The sequence below is a fragment of the Ovis canadensis genome, chromosome 2 (genome assembly GCF_042477335.2).
Source record: "Ovis canadensis isolate MfBH-ARS-UI-01 breed Bighorn chromosome 2, ARS-UI_OviCan_v2, whole genome shotgun sequence".
Classification (NCBI taxonomy): domain Eukaryota; kingdom Metazoa; phylum Chordata; class Mammalia; order Artiodactyla; family Bovidae; genus Ovis; species Ovis canadensis.
In genome coordinates, this window is record NC_091246.1 from 36,050,244 (window position 1) to 36,072,709 (window position 22,466).

The 22,466-nt window shown below is 34.5% G+C and overlaps 1 protein-coding gene across 4 annotated transcripts in view; it reads left to right on the forward strand.

The window, feature by feature from the left end:
• Nucleotides 1–12,297, forward strand: part of GKAP1 (G kinase anchoring protein 1) — a 90,742-nt gene extending 78,445 nt beyond the window's left edge. For all 4 annotated transcript variants that reach the window (XM_069575847.1, XM_069575849.1, XM_069575848.1 and 1 more), the window contains 5 exons: nt 2,195–2,296; nt 5,999–6,062; nt 8,990–9,060; nt 9,581–9,658; nt 11,976–12,297. In XM_069575847.1, the coding sequence (XP_069431948.1) occupies nt 2,195–2,296; nt 5,999–6,062; nt 8,990–9,060; nt 9,581–9,658; nt 11,976–12,023 (363 nt within the window). In that variant the 3' untranslated portion in view covers nt 12,024–12,297. The remainder of the gene's footprint in view (nt 1–2,194; nt 2,297–5,998; nt 6,063–8,989; nt 9,061–9,580; nt 9,659–11,975) is intronic.
• The last annotated feature ends 10,169 nt before the right edge of the window (nt 12,298–22,466 follow it).

A 22,466-nucleotide genomic window follows, 5' to 3' on the forward strand; every position in this document is an offset into this window, starting at 1 on the left:
GACTGATGTTGAAGCTGAAACACCAATACTTTGGTCACCTCATGCGAAGAGCTGACTCATTTGAGAAGACGCTGATGCTGGGAGGGATTGGGGGCAGGAGGAGAAGGGGACGACAAAGAATGAGATGGTTGGATGGCATCACTGACTCAACGGACATGGGTTTGGGTGAACTCTGGGAGTTGGTGATGGACAGGGAGGCCTGGTATGCCGCGGTTCATGGGATCACAAAGAGTCAGACATGACTGAGCGACTGGACTGAACTGGTGGCCCAGTGGTAAAGCATCCACCTGTAATGCAGATAACATGGGTTCAATCCCTGAGTCAGGAAGATCCCTTGGAGAAGAAAGTAACAACGCAAACCAGTATTCTTGCCTGGGAAATCCATGGACAGAGGTGCCTGGTGGGTACAGTTCATGGGTTCACAAAAGAGTAGGACACAACTTGACAACTAAATAACAAAACATCATAATTTTTGGTGATTTCCATTCTTATTATTGGGCATTTAAATTGATTTCCAATTTTTTGTGGTAATCTTCTGTGAACACTTTCATAGATACTCCCCCCTCACTTATCTATTTAGATGAATTCCTAGAAGTAGATTCCTGGGCCTTGCATATCTATTTAGATAAATTCCTATTAATGAGTTTCCTGGGCCATTATAATAGTATGTATATTGCTAATTTTGATCCAAATTTTTTTTCCAAAATCATATTATACTGTCATGTTTTTCTCTAGGCTTCAACCATGCTTGCCTCTTTACTAGCCTTCAAACACTCTAGCTCTTTTCTGCCTCAGGGCCTTTATATTAATACATGCTCTTCTTTCTACCTGGAAGGCTCTTACCTTCCTCCACTTTTTACTTAGGCAGTTCCAACCCAGTCACTCAAGGTTCATCTTTAAAGTGTCAGGACCTCAGAGAAAGCTTCTCTGATGCACTAGGGAATAACCCACATTATTCCCTTTATAGCACTGTGTTTCTTTTATTCATTGCTTAAACCCAATTTCTAATTTCAGCATTTCATAATGTAATATCTGCCTTCTCCACCAGACAAATCCCATGAGGGCAAGAATCTTTTCAGTTCTGTTCACTGTTGTATACCCAGCACCTAGCAGCTAGGTGCTCAATGAGCATTTTGTTTTATTTATTTTTAAATTGAAGGATAATTGCTTTACAGAATCAGTGAGTATTTTTGGAATAAAATTATGTTGCCATGTTACTCATTATATAAAGAGAACCAATATATATTATTACGAAATATGACTTTTGGTTGGTTTTTTTGCATTTAAATTAGGATGGCAGGGATTTAACTTGATTTTTCCCAGTTAGCCATTTGTCCCATATCCTACCATTATTCTGTAATTCAGTCTTTTCTGACTTTAAAATATTATAGTTGGTTATAATAAATTCTCAAACCTCTTTCTGGACTTCTTTTTCGGGTATATTGCTTTGTCAACCTGGGTACCATGACATGCTTTTTTAATCATTTTTGCTGTATAGTATATAATTACTTGATACGCAGATTCTACTGCATTAACTTTTGTTTCTATCCTGTATTCTCTCAGATAAAATTTTGACTATCTTGCTAAGTTCCAAAGAAGAAAACTCTTGAAATTTTATTGAATGTACAAAGTAATATTTAGTATTGTCATCAACAAACATTCTTTGTTCTATCCTTTTCAATATTTTATCATTCATTGATCCTGAAAATTACTAAATTTTATTCTTAGGGATTTTTTTTTATTGCTGTCAGGATAAAATGTTTTTTCTTACTATATCTTATATGTGTTAATTGATGATATAGTAAAAAAACTAATTTGGGGTTTTGTATTATTATTTGTTTTGTACTTTTCTCATAAGTTTTCAGTTCTTTTAGGTTTTTAAGATAAACTAATAACAACTTGGCACAAACCACTTTTAGTATGTTTACTCCAGGATGGAAATATTTCAAAGCTCTCATATTGTTCTAGATTACATTTGTAGTTTGAGATTAGGCATAAATATCTTATTTGCTTGTACTGTCCACAGTTACAGTTGTAAAATTGAGTACAAGTGGAAATGTAGTTAACAGTTTAGGTTGCTTTAGAAAATGAGTTAAAATTGTGATTTTTTTCCTGTTAAACCTTTCGTAAAGGATATTGTAAATCAGGCTTGACAAAACTGTCTTAGTTCTAAAATGTTGTTTTCCCTGTTTAGGAAGTAGTTCTAAAAGATGGAAGAATTGAAAGATTAAAGTTGGAACTTGAAAGAAAAGATGCTGAAATCCAGAAGCTGAAAAATGTGATTGCTCAGTGGGAGGTTTGTATATATTTAGTGTTGTAAACTAAAAAATTCTATAAATGTGTACATTTTCTGTTTTTATTATATGCAAATATGTTTAATATTTGATAGAAATACTATCTGCTATTTAGGTTTTTAGCTCATTGATTATATATAATCTGAATGATAATGTATTTTTATCATTGTAAAATAGGTATAACATTAAATTGCCATTTTGACCATTTTTAAGCATATAATTCAGTGGCACTAAGTGTATAACCATCACCACTATCTGTTTCCAGAACATTTTCATCATCCCAAACAGAAACTCTGTACCCATTGAACTCCCTATTTTTCCTTGTACTGCAGTCCTTGACCTCTAATCTCTGTGAATTTGCCTGTTCTAGGTACTTCATATAAGTGGAATCATACGATATTTGTCCTTTTGTGGTCTGTCTTACTTCACTTGCCATACTGTTTTCAACATGTATATCCATGTTATACTATATATCAGAACTTCATTCATTTTTCTGGCTGAATAATACTTCACTGTGTGTTTATACCACTGTTTTTTATTCATCTGTTGGTGGACACTCATTGTTTCCACCTTTTGGCTATTGTGAATAATAGAGCCATGAACACTGATGTTAAGTATCTGAGTCCTTGCTTTCCTTTCTTTTGGTATATAGAATTGTTGAATCGTATGGTAATTCTGTGTTTAACTTTTTAAAAAATCTTAAATGATTTTAATTGGATTATAATTGCTTTACAATGTTGTGTTAGTTTCTGCTGTGCAACAGTGTGAATCAGCTATATGTATACATACATACCCTCCCTCTTGAGCATGCCTCCATCCCCCCCTTCTTGGTCATCACAGAGCACCACGCTGTGCTCCCTATGCTAAGTAACCGCTTCCCACTAGCTATCTGTTTTACACAAGATAGTGTATATGATGTCAGTGCTACTCTCTCAATTCATGTGGTAATTCTGTTTAACTTTTTAAGGAACCATCAGACTTTTCCATAGCAGTTGCACCATGTTACTTTTCCCCCAGCAATGCATAAGGTTACAGTTTCTTCATACCCTTACCAACACGTTATTTATACAGTTTATTTTAACCGCAGAACTATCACTCTTCTCCTTTCTTAGGCTTTAAAAAAAATCTTTTATTCATCTCAAGTAGCAGTCTTTTTTTGAACTAATATTTCTTCACTCAGCAATTATTTGTTGAATGCCTGTAATATGCCAGGTGCTTTTCTGGGCCTTGTATGAAGAAAAAAATGTCAGGTTCCAGCTCTGACGGTTCTTACATTTCCCTTCCTCTTGTACTCGTGCCTTTAAGAATCATTCCTGTTAAAAACCCTCCTGAACTTCACCCACTTCTCCCTTTTCTTGTCATTTATATTTTATTTTGCTTTTGTTGAGCACTTACCATGAGTTAGACACAGTGAATGCAAAGGTGAATTAGTAAGAAGCTCATAGTCTAATGGAGAAGATAAATCATGTAAATAATTGCAGTACAATGAAGAATTTGTGACAGATTTGACAGAGTGTTCTAGAAACAGGAATGAATCTGTTGCTGCTATTGAAAATTGCTAAGGATTTCACCCAAAAAAGAGACAGTTTTCCCACATTGAACAGTGCATAAAAAGGAAAGAGAATGGGAGGAAATGCATTGTTGCTGACATTTAGAGAAATGGGAAGTTGTAGGAGAGATTAGAGATGTTAGTTGAGGTGGGAATATGAAGGTATTTGCATTTGAGACAAGGAGAGGGCAGTAAAGGTTTTAGAAGGAAAGTGACCTGAGAGTTGTTTTGTGTAAGGCAATGCACATAGGTGAGGCCTGGAATAAACACAAATCTGGAACATAATTAATAGGTATTGAGTGTTGAGAGGAAGAACACATTTTTAACTGGTTTGGGAAATGGGAACTAACAGATTGTGTTTAGACATATTGAGTTTGAAATGGCTGTGGATGTGGGCATAGATGTTCAAGATGTTGAACATCTGTGTTGGACACTGTGGAGTCACAACATATGTGTATTTACTTTGTGTTCTCTTTCTCGTGAAGTTAAAAGTACTAATGAGGACACTGTATTCCATATGTTCTTTGTTATAAATTGCATAGTACTAGGATTTTATACTTTTAGGTTTTCACAGATATTAATACATTTCCTGTTCAGGATTATATTTGTAAAACTATGTTATTTTTATGAGCAGTATAAAGAATTTTCATGGATTATTTTGATCATTTACAATCTTTCCTTTATGAACTGGCTGTAGACCTTGAAGAGTAACTAAAGATATGCCTCCCTATATACACTGATCTGAACCTTGGACAAAGGCTTGAGCTCAAGAAACAGTTTGATAAGATATTAACACTGATTGAAGCCCTGAGAGGGAGAATTTCATAATGGATACAGTTCTATATTCCCAGTAGATATATTTCTGTATTCATAATGAGTATAGTTGTAATTGACTGTATATGTTTTCCCCTTCATATTTTTGTGTTTCCAGTGGACTTATCTCCCTCCTTCATTTCCTAGCTTCTCAAAAGTCCAAAAGTCCTACTACCTTTTATGTTCACTATGCTTGCTTCTTCCATTCAGTGTACTGTCTGCAGTATCGCTGAATAACATTATTGCTTTATCCTAACCAATTTACTGGACATAATATTTAGTAAAAGTCATGTGCTGGACTTAATTTAAAATACATCAGATTTGTTCTATAAGGAAGATTTTTGAATCTGGTAACTTCTGTACATATCTGTGTACATGTTGAGAGAAGAAATGACAAGTTTCTTATATTAATCTATTTTGTTTGACCTCTATTTCTATAATTATTAAATATATTATTTTCTCTAATGTATTAATTTATTAAATATTTATAAATAGTTCAGTTTGTGCTATATGTTGAATAAAGGTACTATGGGGGAAGATTCTCTGGAATCTTGATGTTAATGTGGGAATACAATTCCTAAATTGTTTATAATGTATAACTGTGTCATTTGTGTAGTTTGAAAAGAAATTAAGCTATTTTTTAAAAGTTGAAAATAACTGAAAGTTATTTCAGTAGATCACTCATTTCAGCCCAAAATTATTTTAACAGTTTTTAGTTAATGAAATAACAAAAGATTAGTAAAGCCTTAACTGATCAAATATAGAACTGTACTGTATAGTAACCACTACACGAGGTATAAAATTAATATGCTACATGAATTTTAAATAAAAATAAAATTTTTAATTTGTATAAGTAAAGGTTAAATAAATTAAGATTTTAATAAAACTAAAAAGAATTAAAAGTCATTTCAGTAACACTGGCTACGTTTCTAGTAGTTAGTAGTCACATATTGAACAGTGGAAGTTATAGAAAAGAACAGAGAGTTCTAGTATAGTACTGTATAGAACTGTGCATCATTTTTCTTTTTGTTTTCATGTAATTATTTTGAATTGTATAAGGATTTTATTCAAGGAAGAAAAATGACTCTTCAGAAAAATTTAGTTTTATTCTCTTTTCTCCACTTTTACTCTGTTTATTTAGCCACCTATAATATTGATATATATATTATTATACTGGGGATTTAAATAATATTTCTGAATACATTTTCCTTCATCTTGGTTCTTTCAGAAGTAATTTATGTCTTTGAGCAAGTCTAGAATTCATAGCTCCATAAATTGGTAATAAGGCATTTATCACATCATATACTTTTTAAAAAATTAAATCTTTTTATTTGATTATTAGGCAAAGTATAAAGAAGTAAAGGCAAGAAATGCACAGTTACTGAAAATGCTTCAGGAAGGTGAAAGTAAGTGATTTCTGTTTTTTAGAATTAATCTTAAAAATATTTGAAGATAACTTTCCAAGATGTATGATTTATTAACTCAACAAAATAAAAAGGTTTCCCAAAGTGGTACAAACTGGATTGTTCTTGATAATTTTATGATTACAAGTCTCTCTTACAGCACTTTAGTATTATACAAGTTTACAACTACTGAGGTAAGAAACTCTTGAAATTTCAATTCTTATAAATTATTGGACTACATTTAGAGGGAAAACAGGAATAACATTTTCTTAAGATTCTATTTATTAATAGAGGAGAAGGCCTATCATCATTTCAGCTTTTCCTTCTCCCCTGTCTCCCTGTCCCCACTCTTCATACTTTTGTGGCCACTCTAAACTTTTGCCTATAGATCACCAGTAGGAAGCCAAGGAACTCAATTAAAAATGACTAGAGATAATAACATTAGTAAAGTTGATGTTATATGAAACTCCCCAAATCAGCTGCATTTCTGAATATGTATACCAAATAGCATTGATCTTGAAAGCTCTGTGAAAAATTTACATTAAGAATAAGTGTGTATTAAATTTGTAAAAGAAAATGATGAACCATATAAGACATAAAGACATGAATAGATGAGAAAATGTTTTATGTAGATGAAATTAAGTATAACAATTTCCCTTGTTTACAAATGTTAATGAAATCCCAAATATAGCTCCTGTGAGTACTGTATAGCACTTAAGAAATTAAGAATTTATGAAGCACACCTTAGAAGATAAGTAAACAAGATACCTAAAATTGTTTCAGATATGAAGATATTGGGAGTGGAATTGTCCAACCAAAATTTAAACTGTATTAAATAGCAGTTATTAAAACAATATGAGTAACAACCAGAAATCCTGTCCAATTGAATAGAATAATAGTCTTAAAGTAGAGTCAAACATTTTTTATAATTTTACTGTTTTTATAATATAACTTAACTGTTACACAGCTTAACTATGATAAAATAGAAGTTAAATAATAATGGGAAATGACATTATTTGAACAATTAGATATCAACATCCTGAGATGAATTTAGATTTATGCATATCACTGAGCTCCATGTGGATCATTTAATGAATAACGTTATGAAAAAAAAATGTTTACAAGATACATTTCTAATTGAAATTAAGGATATCATTGAATACTGGATGTATGATTTTTAAATGTGTAAAAATAAAGTAATATTCCTTAGGGAAACAGTTGTAAAAGTGACAAAGTTAACTGATAAAAACTTACTCTCAAAAATAGACTAAAATCGCTACCATAAGCAATATCGGTGTCCATACTCCATACTATAAGTTGTCCAAGTAGAATAATTTTATATAGAACTATCACATGAAAAATACAGTACATTAGAGTATACAGACATTAGCATTTATAATATAAATGTAAATATAGTCAGTTCTATTATAATACAATATATGTTCCTAAAAATCACTAACCTTTACAAAATCATACAGTTAAAGACCACAAAATTTATAGAGAAAATGGAATTAGCATACAACATTTAAAGGTTTCATCGATGATACATGAAAAAAATTGGGAACTTAATTAAAAAGGTAACAGTTTTATTCATGTTAAAATGGTTAAACACATAAATACTATAATAAATATGGCTCTTTACTTTGAAGACAACCTAAAGTTTGCTGTAGAAGTTGGTTTCAGAAGGGTTGCAGCTTGTGTTTGTTACTATTAAGTGATGGAATGATGGAAAGTAGTGTGGTTTTTGACATAGTGAACTGAAATAGCTGATAATTAATTTCAGGTGTGTGCATGGCTGCAGTTTTCTGTGTTCATGAAATTATGCTTAAAACAAGTATACAGGTCATATTATGTTCAAATTGTTCTCTGTATCAGTCTCTTTGAAACACAAAAAAAGCATTACAGAAAAACTGTAGTTAAAATATGACATAATTGTTAAAAATCACTTATTTCTCAATGAGTGTGCTTAATTCTGAGGATGAAGGAGTAGAAAGTATAATTTGTAAAAGTTCCCAGTTTGAGTCTTGAGAGACTGTGATTTGTTTCTTGATACAGCATCTCACCTTAGTGCATATCAAACTGGGAAAAATTTGAATGACAGTGTTACATTGGAAGAGCTGTGGTGATAGAGATTTCTTGCTTTCTTAAAGAGGGAAAAACCTTTAGACAAGTGAATAGTTCTGAAACTAAAGATGTTACATGATTAACTGTGCTCATATGAGCTACATTTATTTGATAGTGCTTTCATGGTATGAATTGGGCTTCCCGGGTGGCTCAGAGGTTAAAGCGTCTGCCTGCAATGCGGGAGACCCAGGTTCAATCCCTGGGTTAGGAAGATCCCCTGGAGAAGGAAATGGCAACCCACTCCAGTATTCTTGCCTGGAGAATCCCGTGGATGGAGGAGCCTGGTAGGCTACAGTCCACGGGGTTGCAAAGAGTTGGACGCAACTGAGCTACTTCACTCACTTCACTTTAATGGTATGAAAAGTCAGATGAAGACAATTTTTGTGGGCCTTAGAGTATGCACAATTGACAATTTTAACAACAACAAAAAAACACAGTATGTTTTTCAAATCTTTGAATAGTCTAGGTATTTACAGTTTTTTTCCCTATGTGAAATGTTTTATTTACTCTGTCCTTATCCTTTTTAGTATAGATGGAAAAAATTAATCTTTTATCATAGCTGTACAATTAATATTTTACCACCACAGAAAATGTAAATTTTCCAATGAAAACTGCTGTGGTGATGATAATGATCAGAATTTACCAGTGGAAATAAAGAGGTATATATAGGTTCAGGAATACAGTCATTAAGTATGAGGACAATTTAATCTTTGCCTGACTGCACTACTGCCTTGGTTCACCAAAAGTATTATTAAAGTATCTGAGTGATTGAAAAGATTATACTGCTGTTTTTCCTTTTTTGTCAGTGAAAGATAAAGCAGAAATACTTCTTCAAGTTGATGAATCACAAAGTATCAAGAATGAGCTAACAATACAGGTAAGGAAAACTATTTATTCTTTTGTCCTGAATTAGGAAACTTGACTGAACAAAAAGACAGCCCTTCAGTACTGCAAAAAAATGTTTTAAACTATACTTCATTATCACTGTGCAGTGCTGTAGCAAATGAATGAAGATTCTGTTTACTGTGCTAAGAGAGGTATATATGTCCTAAAGAATAGGGGAAGATAAGGTTCTATTTTAGTTGATGTGGACTATGAATATAGAGACAGAAAGGGCAGATAGAATTTACCATGTTCATGTACTTGATTTTCTCCCCTTCTCAGCCTTATCCTGTGGTCTTGTCTTAGAACAGTGAACTTGTCCTGCCTATCTTTACAACTATACAACAGTTACCTATACAACTGAGCAAAATGCCTAATTGAAATTTTATGTGGGGAGAGAGGTTCTCTTCTGATGCTCCTTAATCTAGTAGTCAAAAATCATCATTGCAAATAAGTGTTAAGAAATAAAGAGTATTGATCAAAAAAGTCTCTTTTAATTGAATATTTGGTTATAGGTAACGTCACTTCATGCTGCATTAGAACAAGAAAGATCTAAAGTGAAAGTGTTACAAGCAGAATTAGCCAAATATCAGGTATGCTTTTATAAGTGTTTTCATCACAAATAATGCATTTAGAATAGATACATACATGTGAGGATAAATGTACTGTTTTATTCTTAGGCTACAGTTTACTCACCAGGTTTGTTATTGGTTATATAGTTTACATATTAGAAAATGTTAATTCTAGATATTGGTATATACAGCAATAACTAAAGTAATTCAGCATGGTCTTTGGTGCTACATAGATAATGTGGTGTATGTGCCAGTGCATCCTATTGAGGGAAGGTATATAATAATGTTCATCCCATTACATTGTAAGTTTGATCATGTGGGTACAGCAATATCTTTTAGATATCTTATGATAAAGATATCTTCCCCCTTTGTAATCAATAAATAATATGTGATATTATAGTTTGAGACTGTGTGAATATTCTTTTCTTTTTACTCAATGGTTTTAGCGTTCATTGATGATATTTGTAACAGTTATTATTTTGGTAGTTACAAAAGAGTGATTTTTCTGATTCTGTCATTTCTTCTGCATTTACAAGCTGGCATTGAGTATTTTTTTCTGGATGAAGCCATAAATAATGTCATGGCTTTCTTTCAGTATATGTGTACATGTGTGAATCAATACAAACACATATATTAGTGTATACATATGTATGTGTGTCTATGTCATGATATAAAATGAGTTAATTAGTGTGGAGTCATAGTCAAAAAAGTTTGAAAGCCACTCCTGGTGGACTAGAGAACATAAAAGTTGGTTAGCTCCAGCTTTTGACATCTCATCAGTCCAGGAAGGAAGATTCCCTTTGTCTGGGAAGCTCTGAAAAGGATTGTTGAATTATTATTATTTTTTTAAAAACTCTTGTTTAAAAGCAAAGTAAGAGTTTTAAGCTGTATAACATTGGTAAATATGTATAGTGAGTATCTACCTTGTAGAAAGTTTTTTAGTAACTTTATTTATTTCCCTGCTGTCAGGAAATAAATCTTGTTTTTAATACCTGTCATTATACATCTCAAGTTTTATATAACCTCTTCAGATTTTTTTCCTCTGGATAAATCTTTTCAAAACTTTTATTTGTTCAGGAGTGAATAATAGCATTCTTTATTTGATTTTTTTTTTAAAGAAAGTTGGTATAGATATGTTTTTGAACTCTGAGAGGGAAGTTATAGGCAGAAAAAGGATGGAACAAAGAGAAGCTGCCAACATTATTAAATGAGTCTGGGTTCCTTGTGCCCCTCATATAACCATCACTCTGAGAAATGTACTTTCACAGGCAAGTCATTCCCAGATTTGGCTGATCATCAGAATCTCTTGGGAACTTTTTGAATTACAGATTGTTCAGCCCACTCCTAATTATCATAAATAAATAGGTTGGGACAAAGTCTGGGCATCAGAATTTTAAAAATATTACTACTTAGGTGATTCTAGTAATTTTAGTTTAGGTACCTTTGCCATAGTTTATAAAAATGAAAAATTATTAAATTATTATAAATACCTTATACCATTAGTGTTAGTCAGTCAGTCATGTCTGATTCTTTGTGAGCCTATGGACTGTAGCCTGCCAGGCTCCTCTGTCCATGGAATTCTCCAGGCAAGAATACTAGAGTGGGTAGCCATTCCCTTCTCTAGGGGGTCTTCCCAACCCAGGGATCAAACCCAGATCTCCCACATTCAGGCTGATTCTTTACCAACTGAGCCACCAGGGACGCCCCCATCAAACCATTATTTATGGTTAAAATGGAGGGTAGGATAGTTATGGATGACTAAATTTTCTTTTTTGTACTTTTGTGCTTTTCATATTTTTAAAATAAGTATTTGCTTTTTGAATCAGAGTAAGGCAGAAAATGTTACATTAAAAGTAATTAATGAAAAATTAGTTTCTGTCTTTTAAGCTAGAACAAAATCAGATTTCTAATGCTGTCTTATATGAACAGAACTATACAACACTTGAATTGGAAATTGAATTACCTGAAGGGATAAGGATGCAATTCCCCAAATTTTCTGATCATATGGAGCAAGTTGTTTATTTTAGCATTGATCAAAATTTTTATTTTTTAAAAAGATCTGGGACAGTTCAGATGAACTCTAAAAAATAAAACACTCGTAATCATAGTAAATCCAGACTAATTCAAATAGATAGCTGTTTTCTACAACCTACTTTAACCATTGATAAAAGCCATGTAAAAATAATTTAGTTGTATGTTAATTCAAATTTGCAACAAACTCAAAAAGAAGTTCCTTCCTTTTCATACTCAAAAATGCCTTTGATCTCATTTATTCTTAAAAGGAAAATTCCCTCCAAAATGATACTTTCTAAATAATTTACCCTATTTCTTTTTGCAGGGTGGCAGAAAAGGGAAAAGAAACTCTGAATCCGACCAGTGTAGGTGATTCCATTAGCCTTTGAGGTCAACACAAAAGGAAAACTTTCAGGGTTTTGCAAAAATGTATATATTTAATGCTGTGCAACTGCTGAACTATGCAGTTTTTGTTGAAGAAATTTAAAATGATTAGCTCACTAACAGTCTATAATTTTATGTCCTTTTGGCTTAAAGTGAAAAGAATAAAAATAGAATTCCAGGAGAACTCACTGATTATTGTATACTATTCATACTTCTTATCACTTTAGTTTTTCATCAGTCAATAAAACTAATTTACTCTTCCATTAATATGTTTGGTTTTTTAAATTTCAGGAACAATGTGAAAGTATGGTTTTTGTTCATAGCACAATCAGTTACTTGGATTTCAGCTCACTGAATATTTACTTAGCACTTTGTCCATCCTGAACCTTATAGGACATACAGTATATTGCCAAATGACCTATGTTCAGGCAAAACAGAAGATGGGGGTAGGAATGATTACCAAAAATAATTACCATACATATTAGAGTGTGATTTCACATTGTTTGGAAATTGAGAAAACTTGCATGAGATGGTTTTTGGAGGGTGGATACCTTTTCTGTAAATTTTTTGAGAAGCATCCCAGGCAGAAGCAGCAAAATCTGGGCAGAAATATTAGTAAAGAATAGTCTGACTTGACCAAAATGTGACACACTGAGAATAGGAATGGTGTTGACTAGGGGGAAGTGAAGATAGACTTTTCATTGGTATAATCAATTAGTAGTTTATGGGATTGAATTTTTTTTAGTGTAGTCAGTGAAATACAAATACGATTCATTAAAATACAGAGAGTTTTTTTGTTTTATAACAAAGATAAACATGTAAATACTGGTACTGGCCTCCAAAACCAGCATTGTAAGAAAGACTCCCTTCATGACAGTCTTCAGGAAAAATACTTTATGTCATCATTACTTATATGTCTGGCTTCTTCCATCAGGTTACATGAACCTTGCAAAGAACTGTGACTTACTATTCTCAATGTTTAGTTCTCTATGTGGCACAAAGTAGATGTTAAATAATTATTTGTTTAATTGATAAAGTAGTAAAGATTTTAAAGATAATTTCCCTCTAATTTACCTTTGATTAAGAGTAGGTACCATCAGAACCTAATTAAGTAATTATATTTGGTAATCCATGATACCATACTTTTCTACCCAGTGATGAACAAAATCAAATTTCTCATGTTGACTTGAATAAACAAGCTATTCAGTAGAACTTGAATAATTTTGATTATAATTGAATTACCAGTGCCCATCATATTATCATCTGCTTTTGATTATCTACCTGTACACTATCCGTTTGGTACATTATCTAACATCTAGCACAGTGCCTGGCACATATTTCAATAAATATGCCGTTTTCTACTAGTGGGAATATCAGGCTTCACCGGTGGCTCAACAGTAAAGAATCCGCCTGCAATGCAAGAGATGCGGGTTCAGTCCCTGGGTTAGGAAGATGCCCTGGAGAAAGAAATGGCAACCCACTCCAGTATTCTTACCTGGAAGATTCCATGGTCAGAGGAACCTGGCTACCATCCATGGATTTGGAAAGAGTCGGACATGACTTGGTGACTAAATGATGACAACTAGTATGTATATAGTTTAAAATCACCTAGGCACATAGAAAATTGCATTGATTATTCCTTTTGCCTTGAATATTCTCAGGAGTACTGCATTCATGACTTTGTTTTTTCCCCTGAATTTTTTTTTCCTTGATTTATGTATCCACTCCTATGGATAATCTATTACTTCCAGGCCAGTGTCTCAACAGAGAAAGCTTTATCTAGTAAGAGATAGAAAAGACAGTCAGTGATCGGCTAATGAATTCTGTTTGATTTCTCAGGCATTCTGTGTTATTAAATACCATTCCTAAGATTCTTTTCCGTTTCCTGAATGTTCAGTGAAATTATTGATAGCTTATTATGTGCTAGGCACTGTGCCAAGTACTAGAGATGTAAATATGTCCACAATGAATTGGAAGAAAATAGAAATATAGAGAAATATTCATAAAGTATTCCAGTAAATAATGATATATTCAAATTTCTATTGGGGTACAGAAGAAAATACATGTTATTATTTTAAATATTTTAGATACCTTCTGTGGGATTTTTTACATTTTCTATAGTATGTTAGTAATAGCCAACAGTCATGAACTACAGCTGTGTTCAAGTCCCTATATAGCTGTATGGCCTTGGCTCATACTAAGTATGCATGGAATTGCAGCATGAAATTTGGTATCTAATGAGAACAACTAGTGAAAGTATTGGGTAAAAAACTGTGTAAGATGTCATTTTTACCTTCAAATTATTTTCCGTCTAATTTGAATAAAAGCATAGCACATAAGTAACTAAAATTCAAGATAGAATACAGTAGATTCCATAATAATTATATGGAAGTAAGAGAGTATATTTGTTCAGTGTATTTTTTATTCTTATTAAAACAATAATGTTTTAATTGGTTAATAGGTAGCTTTCCCAAAGAGTTTTAAAGGGCAGAGGTTGTTTGATGAGAAAGGAAAATTTAAAAAGTTGGGTAAAGGAAAAGCAATGTATGTGTTCAGGAAATAGAAAGATGGCAAGGCATGTGTTGAGAAAATTGAGTGTCTTCATTTTCCCTGGAGCATAGGAAAGTAATGAGATAGCCAGAAAGGTTATTTGGGGATAGCTACCCTTCATCTGAAATTTTAGATTAAGAAATCTATGCATAATTTGGTAGGCATGTGGAAACCATTAAAAGTTTATATACAGAGAAGTGATGTAATCAAAGTTGTCCTTTAAGAAGATTGAAAAGGCAGTGATGTAATAGGAATTATTGAAGAATGAATTTGGAAATATCAAGGAAGTTTTTACAATAGTAGAAACAGGAGGTAAAGAGGTGGCAGTGGGATTCAGAAAATGAGATGAAAAAACATTCTGAGGGTGGAATCAAACAAACTGGGGTAGAGGAAAAGAACAAGGGCATCAGAGATGAAAACAAAGATCTCAAGCCTAAATGAGAGTAAGTGTGAGAGTGCAATTAGTAGGGTACAGTGATGGAGGAATTGACTTTTGATGTTTTAAGCTGGGTTTGCCTACAGAGTATCTAAAAGTAGAGTCCAAGAAGTTGGAAATACAGATCTGGTCCTTTGAAGGAAGGCTGGAGTTACAGATTTGGGATCCATCTACAATTAAGTTGTATAAATAGTTGATATACCCAAAGGAAAAAGGTTTTGAAGAGAAATATTGCTGAGAGCAGACTGGAAATGGTAGGAAACAGGTGAGAAAGGTGGGAGATGTGGTAATGAATGTTGCATAGAGGTCTCAAGTTATGTCTGAGAATAACTATTCAATTTAACAACTAAGGAATATGACCTTCAGAACAGCTTTTTCAGTGGCACAGAGCAAGGCATTGAGGAAAAAACTCTTAACACTTTTTTGGCAGTTACAAGACAGGGGCTCTAAGGTGCTTCAAGGGACTACAGAATTGAGTGAGGGTTGGTCAGTTTAAATTTAAGACTTTTGTGACAATATGTTCATGAACCAAAATGAGCCAGTTAAAAGAATGAGACTAGGGGAATGGTTGGAGAAGGCAATGGCAACCCAGTCCAGTACTCTTGCCTGGAAAATCCCATGGGTGGAGGAGACTGGTAGGCTGCAGTCCATGGGGTTGTGAAGAGTCGGACTTGACTGAGCGACTTCACTTTCACTTTTCACTTTCATGCATTGGAGAAGGAAATGGCAACCCACTCCAGTGTTCTTGCCTGGAGAATCTCAGGGACGGGGGAGCCTGGTGGGCTGCTGTCTGTGGGGTCTCACAGTCAGACACAACTGAAGCGACTCAGCAGCAGCAACAGCAGCAGCAGCAGAGGAATGGTGGGCTTGCTTCAGAGCTCATCAATTAAGTATTTACTTTGTTGTTTAGTCACTAAGTCTTGTCTGACTCTTTTGTATCCCCATACCCTGTAACCTGCCAGGCTCCTCTATCTATGAGATTTGCCAGGAAAGAATACTGGAGTGGGTTGCCATCTTCTTCTCCAGGGGATCTTCCTGACCCAAGGATACAACCCATGTCTCCTGCACTACAGGTGGATTCCTTACTGCTGAGCCACCAGAGAAGCCCTAAAATCACCTGGGAGATTTATAAAAGAAAAAGTACCAACACGTATGCCTCAGAATCGGTGAAAAGTGGGGCCCAGAAATAAATATTTCTTACACTTCCAAGTGGATTAATTGGATGCTAATTGTGTAGCATCCAACTTGGATACCAACTACCACTTGAACAGAGAAACTCAATACATATGTCAAACAAATGCATTTTGGTTGTTTTGAGTGGGACATTTTATAAGGTACATGGCAGTTTGTCTTAAGACTTAACATTCTGCCAAAATTTTTGCAGAATTTCTATCAGTTATGGAGATCATTAAATTTATCACAAGTGATAGTGTATGGAAATCATTAAATTTATCACAAGTGATAGTGTATACTTCTGTACTATTTTACAGTAAATGTATTATTTTTATAACTTTTAATAAAAGATAAAAACATTCAGTAATTACATTTTATAAGATAAATTTGCATTGCAGGCAGATTCTTTATCACTAAGCCACTTGGGAAGCTCTAGGTATTTATTTGCCCTTGTGTAATTTGGTTTCCTTATCAACAGTTTGATTCATAGTTTAATTCTAAATTAAGCTGGTTTCTGTTAATGGAGTTATTGCCTTTTCCATATAACAGTTTAAGAATGTTAAAACAGAACTCAAGGGCTTAAAAAAGAAATATAAAATGGTTTTGTGATCAGACATTAGTAAACTTCAATGAAGAAATAATTCCTGAAGCAACAGACAGAAAGTGAATGATCCTCCAAAGTCTGTAAATTACTGAGGGATTGTCCTGGGGTAAATTTTTAATTGAATTTAAAATGTTATTTACTTAAAGTTAACACTCGCTTCTAGTATGGTTGTTATGAAGTAGATACCCATATGTACTACTAGCAACATTGTACTTAGATTTCTGCCTTTTGGAAAAGTGCTATAGTAATACGTTTCAGGAGCCAGAAAAATGTTTATACCCACTGATGCCCAATACTGGATAATTTATCCTAAGAAAACAGTTTGAGAGAAGAATAAACTTTAAAAGATCTATACAGGTGTAACAGTAAGTATAACAGGAAACCATGGAGTAACCCAGATGTAGTTTCAGTGCCTAATATAAATACCCAACTCAAATGATAACACATCAGTGGGATTACTATATAGCCTTTTAGAAAGGTATAACTGTAAAAACATTGAATATCTTGAACAAAGTTTAAGTACAAAGACAAAATAAAAATTTGTACACTCATTATAGCTAATGTGAAAAAATATATATGTATATGGATAAATTGGAATGTAGTAATTCCCAAATAAAACTGCTTGTGTTGGGATGGGGGAATATGGAAAAGTATGGATGGGTTTTCCCCCTAAATTTTATCTAACATACCATTTTTTTGTAATTAAAAAAAGGAAAAAATACTGCTGCTTGGATTTGTGTTCAGTAATTTCCTGTTATGGAAGTAGGTTATAGTAACTTGTTTATTTTTTTTGACATGTTCAACTGAATTCTGTTAATATACAACATCTCCTGGACATGGAGGTTTTGTTTTTTAATCTAGGACTCTTCACTATAATAGAACTGAACCAGGGAAGGCGGCTTTGTGAATCAAAATAACTGTGAGGCTGCAAGAAAACTTGTAAAATTATAGTCATTTTAATGATTTTTCCTTGCTTGATGATTTCCCTAGCTTGATGTTTCCCTTGTTATACGTCATTCAAAAAATTTCAGAACTTTTAGAAGTTTTATTAGTGACATCTATTCAAAAATTAGTTTTTTGATATGTGTATTACAACCTAAAATGTGAATTATTTTATTGTATAGATTATGGTATGCTCCCTACTCTGAACTGGTTAAAGAAGATGTAATTTTCTTCTTGATACCTCACTGTACATAATATGTAGTGATTATACCATTTTATATAAAATTAATTTTTATAACTTTATTGAGATACAATTAGCATACAACTGCACATGATATATGGAATAAGTAAACATAATCTGATTTTAGTACTTTGAAATTTGTTAAGATATGCTTCATGCACCAATGTATCAACTAACTAGTATATGTTATGTGTGGGCTCAAAAAGAATATGTATTATGCAGTTGTTGGGTGCAGTATTCTACAATGTACAAGTAGATTGAGTTTCTTTCAAATCTGCTATATCCTTAATTATTCTCTCTGCTTTTTCCTATCAGTTATTGAGACACATATGTTCAAATCTGACAGTGATTGTGGATTTGTCTACTTTTTAAAACTGTTTGTCAGTTCTACTTTTGAGGTACATACAAATTTAAAATTGCTTTCTATTCTTCGTGATTTTATTTTTACAAAGTGACTGTCACTAATATGTTTCTTTGCCTTAAAAGTATTTCATCCAATATTATATCCACATTAGTTTTTAAATAGATGTTTTCTAAATAGCACAGTACGCTGTTTTTAAAAATCCCAGTCTGACAAACTTTATTTTGGATTAATTTTCTCATTTTCTTTGAGTGACTGACTTCCTGACCTCTTCCTTTGTTCGCCCTTCAAGTGCTTTTTAGAAGTCCATCAACCTTTTAGCTTTTCAAACAGGAAAGTTTGTCTAAATAAGCTGGTTTATCATATCCCTGGAAAAGGAAAAATAAAAATTCTATTTTTTCTATTTCCTTAATGGACTTATAATTACCATTTATAGTACAAAAAGTTGATTTCAGATACAGACTTGACATTTTTTTAAATTTCTTTTTCCAATTTGTTAGTAAATTTTGTTCTTAAAAAAATTTTTTTTTTTAATTGGTGAAAAATTTCTTTCCAGTTTTGTGTTGGTTTCTTCTGTACAGTGGGGCTTCCCCGATTGCTCAGTATCTGCTTGCTAATGCAGGAGTGTGAAGTGTGAAAGTTGCTCAGTTGTGTCTGACGCTTTGCCCACCCCATGGACTCCATGGAATACTCCAGGCCAGAATACTGGAGTGGATAGCCTTTCCCTTCTCCAGGGGATCTTCCCAACCCAGGGACTGAACCAAGGTCTCCCTCATTTGCTTTTGAACTGTGGTGTTGGAGAAAACTCTTGAGAGTACCTTGGACTGCAAGGAGATCCAGCCAGTCCATCCTAAAGCAGATCAGTCCTGGGTGTTCATTGGAAGGACTAAAAGGTGTTCATTGAAGCTAAAACTCCCAATACTTTGGCCACCTGATGTGAAGAGCTGACTCACTGGAAAAGACCCTGGTGCTGGGAAAGATTGAAGGCAGGAGGAGAAGGGGATGACAGAGGATGAGATGGTTGGATGGCATCACCAACTCAATGGACATGGGTTTGGGTAGACTTCGGCAGTTGGTGATGGACAGGGAGGCCTGGTGTGCTGCGATTCTTGGGGTCACAAAGAGTCAGACACGACTGAGTGAGCTGAACTGAACTCCCCCATTGCAGGCGGATTCTTTACCAGCTGAGCCGCAAGGGAAGCACGAGAATACTGGAGTGGGTAGCCTATCCCTTCTCCAGGGAATCTTTCCAACTCAGGAATCAAACCAGGGTCTCTTGCATTGCGGGCAGATTCCTTACCAGCTGAGCTATTAAGGAAGCGTGGGTTCAATCCCTGGGTGAGGAAGATCCCCTGGAGAAGGAAATGGCAACCTACTCCAGTCTTCTTGCCTGGAATATCCCATGGACAGATGGTCCATGTGGTTACAAGGTATCAGACAGCGCTGAGCATGCACACTGCTCTACAACACTAATCAGTCATAATTATATATATCCTTTCCCTCCTGAGCCGCCTCCACTCCCCCCGTCCCATCCCTCTAGGTCATCACAGAGCACCAGGCTGAGCTCCCTGTGTTATTTAGCAACTTCTCAGTAGCTATTTTACACATGATAGTGTATATATGTCATTGCTACTTTCTCAGTTTGTCCCATCCTCAGCTTCCCTACTGTGTTCACAAGTGCATTCTCTGCTAGGTTCATCAGTAACCATTTTTCTTGACTCCATATATATGGCTTAATACACAATACTTGTTTTCTCCTTCTGACTTACTTCACTGTTTAAGAGGCTCTAGGTTCATCTACCTCACTACCACTGACTCAAATTCATTCCTTTTTATTGCTGAGTAATATTCCATTGTATAAATGTACCACAACTTCTTTATCCATTCATCTGTTGATGGCATCTAGGTTGCTTCCATGTCCTGGCTATTGTAAATATTGCTTCAGTGAACTTTGGGGTACATATGTTTTTCAGAATTGTGGTTTTTCTCAGTGTATGTGCTGAGTAGTGGGATTGCTGGGTCGTACAGTAGATTTATTCCTAGTTTTTAAAGGAATCTCCATACTGTTTTCATAATGGCTATATCAGTTTACATCCCCACTAACAGTGCAAGAGGTTTCCCTTTTCTCTACATCCTCTCCAGCATTTATTATTTGTATATTTTTTCATGATGGCCATTCTGATTGGTGTGATGTCATGCCTCACTGTAGGTTTGATTTGCATTTCTCTAAGGACTGATGCTAAAGCTGAAACTCCAATACTTTGGCCACCTCATGCAAAGAGTTGACTCATTGGAAGAGACTCTGATGCAGGGAGGGATTCGGGGCAGGAGGAGAAGGGGACGACAGGATGAGATGGATGGCATCACCGACTCGATGGATATGAGTTTGCGTAAACTCTGGGAGTTGGTGATGGTCAGGGAGGCCTGGCGTGCTGTGATGCATGGGGTCGCAAAGAGTTGACTGAGCGACTGAACTGAACTGAATAATGAGCAGTGTTAAGCATCTCTTCATGTGTTTATTGACCACCTGTATGTGAGTTGACATTTTTAAATAACTCATTTAAGGGCCTGTCATTAAAGCAGGTATTGCTGGAGAGAAAAATAGCCAACAAATGGAGTTGAGGTTACTCTTCTTTAACAGTGTGGTTCATTTTGAGCCAGTGATTCTAATGTTACCAAATACAGTGTTGTCTAGTTGCCTGATACTGAGACATCTTTGGTTTCTGTGAAGAACTGTGCTACTCATACTATTTAACATCTAGACTTACGTAAGAGAAAAGGGATTTTTGTTAATATTGTTTGGTCAGCATAGCAGGTTTTTTTCTGCTTATTTCTAAATGTTATAGTATCAGCCTTTTATACCTATATGGTTTCAAACAATATTACCATGGGATATTATGGTGAGTCAATTCTCCAATGACTTGAAAACTTCAGCCAGTCATGTTCACTGTTAGGCTAAAAAGCAAAACAACAGACTTATGGGAAGAGTGTGTGTGTGTATGTGTGTGTAATCATCACACACAAATATTCTTAACAGCCCCTTGCTCTAATTTGCCCATGAAGTCTGTGCTTTTATCTTTTATCAAGAATTTGCATCTACAGCCTCCCAAGTCAAAAGAAATAGAAGTAAAAATTTTAAATGAGACCTAATCAAACATAAGCTTTTGCACAGCAAATAATAATAATAAGCAAATGAAAAGATAACCTATGAACTGGGAGAAAATATCTGTGAATGATGCAGCCAACAAGGGATTAATTTCAAAAACATGCAGACAGCTCATATCAGTTTAGTCGTTCAGTTGTATCCGACACTTTGCGACACCATGGACTGCAGCACTCCAGGCTTACTTGTAAATCACCAACTCCCAAAGCTTAATCAAACTCACGTCCACTGAGTCAGTGATGCCATCCAACCAACTCATCCTCTGTCATCCCCTTCTCCCACCTTCAATCTTTCCCAGAATCAGGTTCTTTTCCAATGAGTCAGTACTTTGCATCAGGTGGCCAAAGTATTGGAGTTTCAGCTTCAGCATCAGTCCTTCCAATGAATATTCAGGACTGGTTTCCTTTAGGATGGACTGGTTGGATCTCCTTGCAGTCCAAGGGACTCTTTCAAGAGTCTCCTCAAACACCACAGTTCAAAAGCATCAATTCCTCTGTGCTCAGCTTTCTTTATAGTCCAACTCTCACATCTATACATGACTACTGGAAAAAACATAGCTTTAACTAGATGGACCTTTGTTGGCAAAGTAATGTCTCTGCTTTTTAATATGCTGTCTAGGTTGGTCACAACTTTTCTTCCAAGGAGTGAGCCTTTTTTAATTTCATGACTTCAGTCACCATCTGTGGTGATTTTGGAGCCCTCCAAAATAAAGTTTGTCACTGTTTCCATTGTTTCCCCATCTACTTGCCATGAAGTGATGGGACCAGATGCCATGATCTTCGTTTTCTGAATGTTGAGCTTTAAGCCAACTTTTTCACTCTCCTCTTTACTTTCATCAAGAGGCTCTTTAGTTTCTCTTCACTTTCTGCCCTAAGGGTGGTGTCATCTGCATATCTGAGGTTATTGAGATTTCTCCTGGCAATCTTGATTCCAGCTTGTGCTTCTTCCAGCCCAGCGTTTCT